This window comes from Impatiens glandulifera, unplaced genomic scaffold (genome assembly GCF_907164915.1).
Source record: "Impatiens glandulifera unplaced genomic scaffold, dImpGla2.1, whole genome shotgun sequence".
NCBI classification, from domain to species: domain Eukaryota; kingdom Viridiplantae; phylum Streptophyta; class Magnoliopsida; order Ericales; family Balsaminaceae; genus Impatiens; species Impatiens glandulifera.
In genome coordinates, this window is record NW_025918813.1 from 14,768 (window position 1) to 28,627 (window position 13,860).

At 36.0% G+C, this 13,860-nt stretch overlaps 1 protein-coding gene and 1 pseudogene across 1 annotated transcript; both read left to right on the top strand.

Annotated features, from left to right (window-relative positions):
• The first annotated feature begins 144 nt into the window (after positions 1 to 144).
• Positions 145 to 5,915, top strand: LOC124917060 (annotated as a pseudogene).
• Positions 5,916 to 12,348: 6,433 nt separating this feature from the next.
• LOC124917063 lies at positions 12,349 to 13,410 on the top strand. Its single transcript, XM_047457633.1, has 3 exons — positions 12,349 to 12,632; positions 12,696 to 12,915; positions 12,988 to 13,410. The coding sequence occupies exons 1-3, from the start codon at positions 12,349 to 12,351 to the stop codon at positions 13,408 to 13,410; spliced, it is 927 nt and encodes a 308-aa protein (XP_047313589.1).
• Positions 13,411 to 13,860: the final 450 nt, after the last annotated feature.

Here is a 13,860-nt window from a genome sequence, read left to right on the forward strand (position 1 = left end):
TCAGAGAGATTATCATCATCCTCCGAAGAAGGCAACAACGGCCATGAGCAACTTCAATTAATTTGTAGTCATCGGGAAGAAATGCAATCCAGAATGAACGAGATCAGTTCTTCCGAAGAAAATCGGTTCAAAATGAATATTAACATGATATTGATTGGGATGAACTATGCATGCTTGTTGGTTGGGTCCGTATCAGCGAGTCTTGTCTCCAAATTCTACTTCATTCATAAGGGTTCAAGCCGTTGGGTCTCCACTTTAGTTCAATGCGCCGGATTCCCTCTCCTCATCCCTTTCATCTACATCCCTCATTATTTCTTCCCTTCAATTTCACCCGGAAAACGTCCTTTTTCTCGATTGATCGCCAGGCCGAGAATCCTAGGACTCTCTCTTATTGTCGGACTCCTCCTAGGAGTAAACAACTTGCTCTTCTCATGGGGAAATTCATACCTCCCACTTTCCACTTCTTCTCTACTCTTGTCATCACAACTGGCGTTTGTTATAACTGATACGAGAACAATGATAATAATAGTAAAAGACAGAATGAAAACGACACCCAATTTAACGTGGTATCCAGCAAAATTGCTGACTAATCCACGGGCAGAGCCACTGAAAAATATTTCACTATAATCGTTAACACGAATTACAGATACTGATAGTGCAAGAAAAAACTAACACACAAGGCCTTTATTTATAGGGCCAGGTCAAGACATTTTTCTTACTCACTTCTTATGTGGGACAAACACCAAAAAAGAATATTCTAGGCAAAGAAACCAACAAATCTCCACCTTGACTTGAATATTTCCCAGATAGCCAGATGCACCAGATGTACATTAAGTACCAGATGTGCCAGATGCATTACACTGAATGCCCAGATAAAAAACAGATGCATTACACCGAATGCCCAGATGTGACCTGCTCTGCCTCAGGCCTTGCCCCTTCAAGGGCAATCAACAGCTTCTAACATTGAGCAAGTTCAAACAGTGTTGAAACTTGCTCTGCAGAACCGGCTTGGTAAACATATCAGTTGGATTGTCTGCAGTACCCACTTTGTTTACCTTGATCCTCTTCTCACTTCTCAGAAAATGGTACCTCACATCAATGTGTTTTGTTCTCTCATGGTGAACTTGATCCTTGGTTAAGCATATTGCACTCAAACTGTCGCAGTACACTAAAGCCTGATCGTGGTGTAGACCCAAGTTACTAACCAATCCTTTCAACCAGATTCCCTCCTTAGCAGCTTTTGTCAAAGCCATATATTCTGCCTCTGTAGTAGACAAAGTTACTGTCGGCTGTAGAGTAGCCTTCCAACTCACAACAGAACCACCAAGCGTGAATACATAACCAGTCATTGATCTTCTACTGTCTACATCTCCAGCATAGTCAGAATCTGAGTAACCAGATACTAGACACTGACTATCACCACCATAACTGAGACCAATATCAGATGTACCCCTGAGATAGCGGAAAATCCTCTTCACTGCTTGCTAGTGTTCCTTACCAGGGTCTCCCATGAACCTACTGACAACACTAACAGCATGTGCAAGATCCGGTCTAGTGCAGACCATAGCATACATCAAGCTTCCCACTGCACTAGCATAAGGAACATGTGACATGTATTCCTTCTCCTGAGATGATTTAGGTGCAAATGCTACAGACAAATGTGCATTTGAAGCACTAGGAGTATCAATGGGCTTAGCAGTAGCCATTCCAAATCTCGATAGAACTTTCTGAATATATCCCTTCTGTGACAAGAATAGCTTCTTATGACTTCTATCTCTGTATATCTCCATTCCCAAAATTTTCTTAGCAGCACCCAAATCCTTCATTTCGAATTCTATATTGAGTAGCCCCTTCAACTTTTGAATGTCAGACTTCTTCTCAGCAGCTAGCAACATATCATCTACATACAATACCAAATAGATGAATGAACCATCTTTGAGCTTGTTGTAGTAGACACAATTGTCATACGGACTCCTTGAATAGCCAATCTCAAACATGCATGTAGCTATTGAACCGCTTATACCACTGCCTCGGAGACTGTTTCAATCCATATAAGGACTTCTTCAACTTGTAAACATAGTCCTCTTTTCCAGGTTCCTGAAAACCATCTGGCTGAGTCATGTATATCTCTTCTTCCAACTCTCCATGTAAGAAAGTTGTCTTCACGTCTAGCTGTTCGAGTTCCAGGTCCTGATGTGCAACTATAGCAAGTAGCACCCTGATGGAAGTATGTCTGACTACTGGTGAGAATATCTCATTATAGTCCACTCCCTCTTTCTGACTGAACCCTCTAGCAACTAACCTAGCTTTATACTTGACCCCCTCAGCTGGTGACAACCCTTCCTTCTTCTTGAACAACCATTTACAAGTGACAACCTTTCTCTCTGGTGGTCTTCTAGCTAATTCCCAAGTCTGATTCTTTTGAAGTGACGCCATCTCATCTCCCATGGCAGCAAGCCATTGGACAGACTCAGTACCTGTAACAGCTTCTTTGTAGGTGGATGGCTCATGAGGATCCACTTCCTCTGCAACCTGTAAAGCATAGGCAACCATGTCCTCATAGCCATACATTATAGGAGGTACTCCAAAATTAGCTCTTCTAGGGCGATTAAGAGCTAGATTATGATGTTCTACAGATGATGATGGAGCAACTGGAAAATCTGCCTCTGAAAGTGGTTGAGAAAAACTCTCATCTGCTTCACAACTAGCCTCAGTCTTTTCTTGCTCCACCTGTTTCTTGACACCACAATCTACCGGAATGGTGAACTTCACAGTTGGGTTAACCATGGAATTTTCATCAAAGACAACATTCCTACTCAGAATAACCCTCCTCTTAGAAGGGGACCAGACCCTATATCCTTTCACACCATCCCCATAGCCTACAAATACTCCCTTCTTTGCTCTTGGCTCCAACTTCCCCTCATTGACATGATAGTAGACCGTGCAACCAAAAGTTCTCAAATTAGAGTAATCAGCAAGCTTCCCAGACCACAGTTCATAAGGAGTTTTCAGATTTATACCTGTGTGAGGTCCACGATTAATCAGATAGCATGCTGTGTTAACTGCTTCAGCCCAAAACATTCTTGTTAACCCAGCATTTGAGAGCATACACCGAGCTCTCTCCAGTAGTGTCTGATTCATACGTTCTGCTACACCATTCTGCTGAGGTGTATTCCTAACCGTATGATGTCTGGCAATCCCCTCAGTCTTGCAAAACTCATTAAACTCAGCCAACAGAATTCCAAACCATTATCAGTTCGCAACCTCTTGACCTTCTTCCCAGTTTGATTCTCCACTAATGCCTTCCACTGCTTGAAGTTCTTGAAAGCATCACTCTTATGCTTCATTATGAATATCCAGGTCATCCTTGAATAATCATCAATCAACGACAGAAAGTACCTGTGACCCCCCAAAGACTCTACACGTGACGGCCCCCAACAATCAGAGTGGATGTAATCAAGTGTGCCTTTTGTTCTATGAATCGCTTTGGGGAACTTGCTGCGATGTAGTTTCCCAAAAACACAATGTTCACAAAACCCAAGATCCTTTATCTTATGCCCACACAGAAGATAATCTTTAGCCAAAATTTGCATCCCCCTCTCACTCATATGCCCAAGCCTCATGTGCCACAACTTCGTCATGTCTCCTTGGTCAATCTCGGAGGAAGCAACAGCAGCAGAATCAGATAGCGTAGTACCTTGTAGAAGATACAAAGTGCCCCGCTTCACACCTTTCAGAATCACACCTGAACCATTGTAAACATGTAAAGCTCCACTTTCACCTTTGAAACTAAACCCCTTCTTGTCCAAAAGACTTAGAGATATGAGATTCTTCGTCATGTGTGGAACATGTCTAACTTCGTTCAGTGTACAGAATTTTCCATCATGAGTCCTAATCTTGATCGAGCCCATCCCAACCACCTTGCAGGTAGAGCTATTGGCCATAGAAATATTTCCACCATCCACCTGCTCAAAGGTTGAAAACCATTCTCTCCTAGGACAAATATGGTAAGATGCTCCAGAATCCAGAACCCACACATCAGTGTAATGTGTGCGACCATCAGAAACTAAGGCAATATCCTCTTCGGAGTTTGTACCATCTTCAGCAACTGCAACAGTACCTGATGCCTTCTCATGTTGTCTTTGTCTCTTCTTTGGACATTCATTCTTCCAATGTCCCTTCTCCTTACAGTAATTGCACACATCTGTTAGTTTCGGACCCCTACTGACTGGTTTCTTGGGGAACTCCTTTTTCCCCGGTTTACCATATCCTTGATGGTTGTTTGCTACTAGCCCAACAGCCTGACTATCCGAAACAGTGCCACTGCAGCTATGTCGCAATTCTCTACTGTAAAGGGCAGATCTAACTTCTTCTAGAGCCAATGAATCTTTACCACTAATGAAAGACTCCCTAAAGTTTTCATATGATATTGGTAAAGAAACTAACAGAATCAAAGCAGCATCCTCATCATCTATCTTAATATCAATATTACGCAGATCTAATAATATTGTATTTAATTGATCTAGATGGTCTCTAAGAGGTGTACCTTCCTGCATACGCAGACTGAACAGACGTTGCTTCAAAAGCAACTTGTTGGTTAAGCTCTTCTTCATGTATAAAGTCTCCAGCTTAGACCACAAACCAGCAGCGGTTTCCTCCTCAGCCACCTCAGTAATGATATCGTCTGCCAGAGCCAAGAGCAATGTCGAGTGTGCCTTCTCTTCCAAAGACTCCATATCAGCAGGTGGTGGGACAGGTGCAGGCTTCATCAAGGGAGCCCATAGGCCGTGTTGTTTCAACAATGCCCGAACCTTGATCTGCCACAGACTGAAGCTATTCCTCCCAGTAAACTTGTCGGCTTTCAAACTTTTACTTCCAACCATCGTTCTTGCCTGAGAAGATCTGAACAACCAAGCTCTGATACCAGTTTGTTATAACTGATGCGAGAACAATGATAATAATAGTAAAAGACAGAATGAAAACGACACCCAATTTAACGTGGTATCCAGCAAAATTGCTGACTAATCCACGGGCAGAGCCACTGAAAAATATTTCACTATAATCGTTAACACGAATTACAGATACTGATAGTGCAAGAAAAAACTAACACACAAGGCCTTTATTTATAGGGCCAGGTTAAGACATTTTTCTTACTCACTTCCTATGTGGGACAAACACCAAAAAAGAATATTCTAGGCAAAGAAACCAACAGCGTTGAACCTTATTCTCTCCATTATCCTCGTCAAGCAAAAGGTTAACTTTCATAACCTAAACTGCGTCGTTCTGCTTTCCTTGGCCTCCGTCCTTCTCGCTCTATCCACGCACCACGATCTCCCTCAGGGATTGACCCAGTCTGAATATTTGGTGGGGTTTTTCTGCACAGTCGGGGCGGGTTTGCTATTCGCACTCTATCTCCCTCTAATGGAGATAATATACAGAAATGTGGACTCTTATTCGATGGTGATGGAGATGCAGGTGGTGATGGAAGCGGCGGCGACTGCTCTAGCGGTGGTGGGGATGGCGGTGGACAAGGGGGGTGGGTTTAAGGAAATGGTTAAGGAGTCTAGAAATGTGTTCGACATGGGTCCATGTGTGTATTGGTGGACGATTGCAGGGAATGTGGTGATGTGGCAGGCTTGTTTTATGGGAACGGCGGGAATGGTGTTTTTAACGACGTCGTTGACGGGAGGAATATGTACGACGTCGCTCATGATGTTTAATATTGCGGCGGGGTCGTGGTTTATGGAGATCCATTTAACGGCCTCAAAGCAGTGTCAACAGTACTTTGTTGTTTTTGTTGTTGGGGATTCTGTTCATATTTGTATGGGATGTATGTCCTTAACTTGGAGAAGGAGGAGGAAGAGAAGCTTAATCAAACTCTAATAACAACCATTCGAGATGGAGATCATTCATAACATTTTCCTTCTTTTTTTAATATATAAAATATCGTTGTTGTCGCATGTATTGGATTTGTTATGGATTCGAAGGAATCAAACTTTTTAGTGTTTATTTTTAACTTAGTGGGTTAAATTTTTTTAATTAATTTCTTTATTAACTATTGATTTTCAAAAGAAAGAGAAAAAAGTTTAAGGATTTGCATGCTATACAAGTGTCTCTACATGCATTTAGACAATGACATTAGAGATACGCATGCTATACAAATGTCTGTCTGTTCATTAATTACTTTTTCAGCCAATGACATTTGTTGTATAATTACAATACCTCAATTTTGACATGAGAAAATTTATGACCTCTCCAATTATCAGATATAAAAAAAAAAGAAGTTAGTTTCCTTGTTTTTGAACTGAGTTAAAATTGTATTTCTAAATAGTGGAGGGAAAAACTCAAAAGGAATTTGTGAGTTATAATGTGTCACAAATCTTCCCTCTATATAAATAAGTCCCTACATAATAAAAGAGTACATGTACTCAAAATTTTCTAATTAAAACAAATGTATCCTTTCAAAAACTAAATACAATTAAAAGACTCAAAAAAAAATATTTAAAATATTTACACTCCCTAGGGTCAGTAAATACGGTATAATTTAATTTATTATACCTATCTTATACTTACCGAAAGTTTCGGTTTAGAAAAATACATATTTTTTTTACTGTACCTTGATTTCAATATACCTTAATTTTTGTACGATATTAATATTATATCTTTGATACTTAAAAAAAATCAAACAAAATAGTGAAATAAAATAAAATGCATATGGATACATAAATTGAAAAATATTACACTATAATTATATTTTAATTTAATTTTCAAAAATCATATTTTTATACATAAATTAACATAAAATTTATTAGGAAAAATAAAATAAATTTTTTTAAGTTTGGATAAAAAAATAGATACTTTGAAAGTTGAGCTTCAAATATATTCGAAGAAGGAAATAAATTTATTCAAATTGGTTAATTTATCATTAATTCTTGCTCAAAATTTCATAATGCGAGAATCTAATTTTTGAAGAAAAGGATATAAAAATCAGTTACAGATTTTTTATATTTATAATATCAGCAAGCCACCGTCGTCGCTGATATTTTTTGCCAAATAATTTTCAAGGCTTATAAATAGAACACTTTATATCTTTACCTAAGGAATTTGAGATAGATTTTTCTAAACTATTGATTTTATTCTAACCAATATGTAATCTGGTTCTTCTAAGATATTTCTATATTTAATTTGTTAAAAAGAAAATGAAGATATCTAAGAAAAACCCGATTGCATATTGGTTAGAAATAAATTGGTTGATGATCACAAGGAAAAACCAAATCTTACCGTCACTTAGCACGCTCCTATCTCACTTCTCCTTAAAGAATTTTTTCATTGATCATCAATCTCTCATGAGAAATCTATATCTTCATTTAGAATGAAATTGAAGATGGGGAGGAGACACTAATTAATTATTGTCTATTTCAGTCATTCATTCATCATGTGTTTAATTATGATTCCAAAATAAATAATTGAGGACGGTGAGGTGTACGTATTTATAACATTTGATCTTGAAATATTTAACAAAACTCTTTTATTTTAAATTTGAAATATCTATAATATTCAACAAAAACTTATATTTTTAAATTTTAAATATATATATATATATATTTAATTACATAATTAATGATGAGATGAGTAGTTAAACAAAACTTATAATAATGTTATAATAAATCATTTATTAAAAAAAATAATTCAGTTAATATAAAATTATTTATATATTATTATTAAAATATATTATAATATTTTATTTTATTTTTTTTCATAAAATTAATTAAGGTTACAATTATATAAATATTTTTTTATTTTTTTAAATACTGATTATATATTAAATTTGAAATTTCTTTTATTTAATTTTTTATTACATCAGTAACAATTATTTTATATAACCATTACATATATCACGTCCGAAAGGGTATCAATAACGGTTATATGTGAATGTTTAAGTTTCTGTAAGCGCATTTCAAAGAACAATTATAATTAAATATATATATATATATATATATATATTTAAATAATGTTTTTTCATAATTAATGATGAGATGAGTAGTTAAACAAAATTTATAATAATGTTATAATACAATCATTTATTAAAAAAAATAATTCAGTTAGTATAAAATTATTTATATATTATTATTAAAATATATTATATTATTTTATTTTATTTTTTTCCATAAAATTAATTAAGGTTACAATTATATAAATATTTTTTTATTTTTTTAAATACTGATTATATATTAAATTTGAAATTTCTTTTATTTAATTTTTTATTATATCAGTAACAATTATTTTATATAACCGTTACATATATCACGTCTGAAAGGTATCAATAACGGTTAATAACAGTTATATGTGAATGTTTAAGTATTTGTAACCGCATTTCAAAGAACAATTATAAATATCATGTCTGTCGTTTCATTTTCCAAGAAAATAGTATCTATAACGGTTGAATGTGAATGTCGTTACGGATACGAATAGAGTATTTGTAACGATTTAAAAAAAAAAAGCATTACAGATATCATGTATGTCAAATTTTTTTTTTGAAAAAAGGGTATCTGTAACGGTTCTATGTCGTTATAGTTACAGATACTTAGTATCTGTAACGTTTTTTCAAAGAACCGTTACAGATATCACGTTTGTCGTTTCATTTTCCGAAAAAAGATATGTGTAATGCTTCCATGCAAATGTCGTAATAGATACTTATATAGTATCTGTAACAGTTCTTTGAAAAACCATTACTGATTTTCATTAAATGAGCATATATAACGGCTCACGATAGAGTCGTTATTGATATTCAACCAAATAACCGAGATCGTCTTTTTTTTTTTATTCTTCTTTCTTCTTCTCGGCTGTCGTTCTACTCCGTTGTCGCCTTGCTACCCTGTCATTCCCAAGAGGTTAATTTAATTCTCCGATGCCGTTCTAACTAATAGTATTTCCAATATCGTTCTAATTGATCGGAAATTGATTTTGCATGTTCCTGATTTGTTTCTTCAATTCTACGCTTCGTTGTCGTCTTGCAATCTTCTACCGTCTGACGCATTGTTCATTGGGTGAGTTCTTAATTTTCTCTATCTTTTCAATAATCTAACAAATAAGTTTATTAATATTATATATTTGTAATTTGATTTCGTTCTTCAATAAAATTTGGAAGATTAGTGTTCTTATTTTCGTTCTTCGATCAAACTCTCTATATCATTATGTTAGTTTTCTTTGGATTATTGGATTATCCGAATTTTGACAAATATATTATTGAAGTTTGACAGATAGGTTATTAGATTTTTACATGTTAGATTAAATTAGATTATTGAATTGTAGGTTAGATTAGGTTAGATATTAGATTATTGGATTGTATGTTAATTAGATTATGATAGATTATTAGATTGTAAGTTAAATTAAGTTAGACATGTAAGATTACGTTAGATTATTGGGTTTAAACAATCATCAACCTGAACAATTTTACTATAGAAACTATTTCCCCTTGTCCCCTTGCTCACAATTTCAATTGAGTTATATTTTCTTGACAATGTTCTACACTAAACTGGAAGCTTCATTCCAAATTAAGTAAACATCAGCAAGGCATATATAGTTATTTGTAAGTGGTGTACCAAATAACAAACTGATAATAGTGGACAGTTGATGGGAATAGAATTTGAATTTAGAAAAATATTTTTGTCTGGTCAAATCTCCTGGGCCAAGTGTCAACGTCTCCAAAACTTTGAAAGACGTGCCTAAAGTGTTTCACAATTTAATAGCTCATTTTTTCAATACAACGTGTCTATGAGGCTTGACTTTTTTTTAAAGCTCGTGCCATACGGTTTTGGTACACATTAGTATGACACAAAGCATCCAACTGCCTGTCTTCCATCAAAGTCAACTAGTAATACTAAAACTTGATCTAGTCTTCTTCCCCAACTTGTCTTTTGAGGAGTACTCTTAGAATAGGTAATTCGATCTCGATAGACTATATGACGTCCATACTATAGAACAATGATTTAAGGAATTTCTTGCCTAGAAGTTTAGGCAGGCGTTCGATAACCCCGCAAGGAGTAAGGTAGGTTAATGTGTCGATCCTTGTACGTCTATGTCATCTTTTTTTTTTTTTTTGAAGAAACCTAAATCAAGTATGATTTGAAATAAAATTAATTCCTAGTCTAACTCAAAGTGGGCTATGCCTAATTCTGTTATTAAATCTTGTTTCAACAATTGATAGTACATGACTAGAAAGTAGATTATGAAATTGTTTAGGAGATACTTGTTAATGAGAAAATTGAGAATGACCACAATCTGAAATTATTCAAAAACAAAAATTATAGTTAATATAACAAAATGTTAGAAATAATTCTAAACTCATCGAGGAACTTTTCCTATAATTTTTGAAGTCCCAAAATGCAAATTATATATGGACACAAGAAGGTAAATGGAATGATACAAATTATTCAAACTACCTTAATTCATGATATTTTTTTAATTAAAATGTAGAAGATTATTCTAAGTATGGGCGTCAACACACAATGCAAAAGAATGAAACTGTCGATGCCAATGTTCTTTTTAAGGACCTACTCCCGTCGTACCGAATACACAAAATTGCCTATTAAATGGATGATAAATTAATAATCATAATCATGGGCCTAGAATGGACCACCTCCTACAATTCAATCGAGATAATATATCACCCTACATGGAAAATGTGCTAGCCATAAATACGTCAATCTACCACAAAAATTGGAATAATGCATTGAGAATAAGATTCCCAAATATGCGTAGAGATTACATGACTGGTATCGTCGAAGAAGAATCAAGAATACGAAACAAGTACCGGAACAATCTCTAGTAGGACTTAAATTCACATGCCCTTCTTTTCTTGCTTACTTAATCTCTCTCTAAATATAAATATGAGAGATGTGTGCTTGTAAAAGACAACCAACTCTTGTATAATAAACTTCAGTACCAACTCTTGTATAATAAACTTAAGTTTTCTCAAAACATATATATTAAAAAAGAAATGTCCATTTCTTAGGAATCATGTACATGCATATGCATTGCATTATACACGGGCTATAATTTCTATAAAATCATTATCTCCCCCTCAATCGCAGTCCTCGACCACGATCGGTCATTACGTCTACGAGAAGAAGTATCTAATAATCGGACGTTTAACAAGCATCAAAATAGCTTAAAAAACTCCAACACATTTAACTGATCGACTCAATGGCCAAATTCAATGAAATGAAGACAACCCTCCAATATGTAACGGAATAACTCAAGCTAATCACGATTTTTTAGCCAATCAAATTTTGCTATCCATGTCCCAAAAACATACCTACATATTCACGAAATTGAGCATTTATCTAGTATTTCAAGAATTAATAGCAGTGTTTATCGAGCGTTTCAGCATGGATTTAAACCTCTAAAGGCCCGATAAAAGGCTGAAAAATATCAACAAGGAGAAAACAAAAATTTTGCGGTTTTATAGAAATGTGGAAAGCCATGGAAAAAAACAAATCGATTCGCAACCCTACAAACAACGAAAATTCGACTTGAATTTAGAAAGTGTAAATGATTGTTACTATGTAGGATTTGCAATAAAAAATATTCCAAAACATGAAAACACTTTTAATGATCGGTAACAATCTCGACCACATGATTGAGAATGAAAGAAATGAAGGTAAAGTGGTCATAACTTACCAACCCGTAAACAAGTTTCCAAAGAAGGAAAAGACCAAACTACATAACATAGAAACCTCATAGAAAGAGCCCGTACCCATGAAAAGAAATCCTAACAAACCACCACAGGTCAAGACGAGCTTTCCAAAGCTTTCCAATCTCGTCCAACAAATCAACCCCGAAGGTACCCAGACTCTCGGGAGTCTTCAATGATTTGAGCATGCCAATTAGCCAAGTCATTTTACTAATCTGAAATAGCATGGTTCAAATTATCATTTTTTTGAATAAACCTTTAACAATAAATATGGGGTTGTAGCTCATATGGTATGTTGTATTACTCCTGGCTGTTACAACGTTTACAAATAAATGGAAGATCTGCATTAATGAGGAAAACGGAAAATTTATAATGATGAAGAAAATAAAATATTTGCAATAATCAGGAAAATAGAACATTTTCAATAAATTTCATTAAATTAGAAAATTAAGAGTTTTTTATTTATTTTAATATAAATAAAGTGTATGTTACTCTCATTAGAGGAAGAAAAATAAGAGAGAAATAACAACTCTTGTACTTGTTTTTTAAGATTTTATAGAAATTTTTCAAAGTTTTGTGAGTGATTCTCTTCCTGGGCCAATATTTGGTATCAGAGCATCAGGTGAATGCCCAAAATCATCCGGTGGGATCAAATGTCGAAGGGTGTAGGATCATCAGGAGTGCAGCAAAATAATGGCATATTCTACTATCCACAGCTAACACACACGAACTACATTAGTTGGGTGATTCGTGTACAGGCTATGATGGAGGACCAAGGAGTATGGGAGGCAATCGAGTCAGTAGAAGGCACAGGGATTGATGTACAACTTGATAAGAAGGCGAGGTCACATATTCTACAAGCACTTCCGGAGGATCTTCTAATGCAGGTGGCAAATAAGAAGACGATGAAGGAAGTGTGGGATTGTCTCAAGATGAGGTTCGTCGGCGCAGACCGAGTGAAGAATGCACGATTGTAGACATTGAAGAGTGAGTTTGATAGGATGCATATGAACGACAATGAGTCGCTCGATCAATATGATGGTCGACTCACATCCATATCAGTCAGGTACTCAAGCTTTGGAGAAACATTAAATGATATTGCGATAGTAAAGAAGCTCTTCGACACCGTGCCAGAAAGGTTTATTAGTGTGGTAGCCGGCAACGAGCAGTTTTACAACCTCGAGACGTTAATATTTGAGGAAGCTGTTGGAAGGCTGAAGGTCTTCGAGGAGCATACGCGTAAGAAAAACACAAACTTTGGAGGAAACGAAGGACAAGTTCTACTCACTTAGGAGGAGTGGAAGGCACGATTGAAAAAGGACGAGGAAGACTCGTTGAACCAGTGGAAAAAAGATTCCACATATAGTGGGACCCGTGGTCAAGGAGGTAGAACCCGAGGTAGAGGCCAAGGGAGAGGAGGCAGAGGAGCACCGTCTCGGAAAGACAAAGAAGGTGGTTCAGGTGGTCGAGGAGCTCCTCGAGACAAGAGTCACATTCGTTGTTTTAATTGCAACGAGATGGGACATTACTCAACACAATGTCGAGCAAAGAAGAACGAGGTATCACACCTTACCCACGCAGACAACGTCGAACCAGCATTACTTATGGCAATCTCGGAGGAGATTCCTCCAATCAATGTTGTCATGCTGAATGAAATGAAGCTGACTCCAGAAATTTTAGAAGCTAAGAACGATGAGACATCAAGAGATGCTTGATTCTTGGACAATGGAGCTAGGAATCACATGATTGGCGATAAAGAGAAGTTCTTTGAACTAGATGAGGCAGTCACTGGAAAGGTGATGTTCGGAGATGGTTCCACGGTACAAATTTGTAGTAAAGGTTCTATCATGTTCGAATGTAAAAATGGCGATCAGTGGCTTCTCGAGGGAGTTTTTTTCATTCCTTCTTTAAAAAGTAATCTAGTGAGTCTCGGGCAACTTATCGAGACAGGTCACAAGGTGGTGATGGACGGAGAAGAGCTTGAAGTTTTCGCTAAGAACCCTTCATGCCTTATCATGAAAGTGAGACGAACGCATGATCGACTATATCAAATTTGCTTGAAATTAGCAAAAACGGTTTGCCTTTTAGCTAATCTTGAAGATCCAGCATGGTTATGGCACGCTCGTCTCGGTCATGTTAACTTCCAAGCACTAAAGTCCCTCATA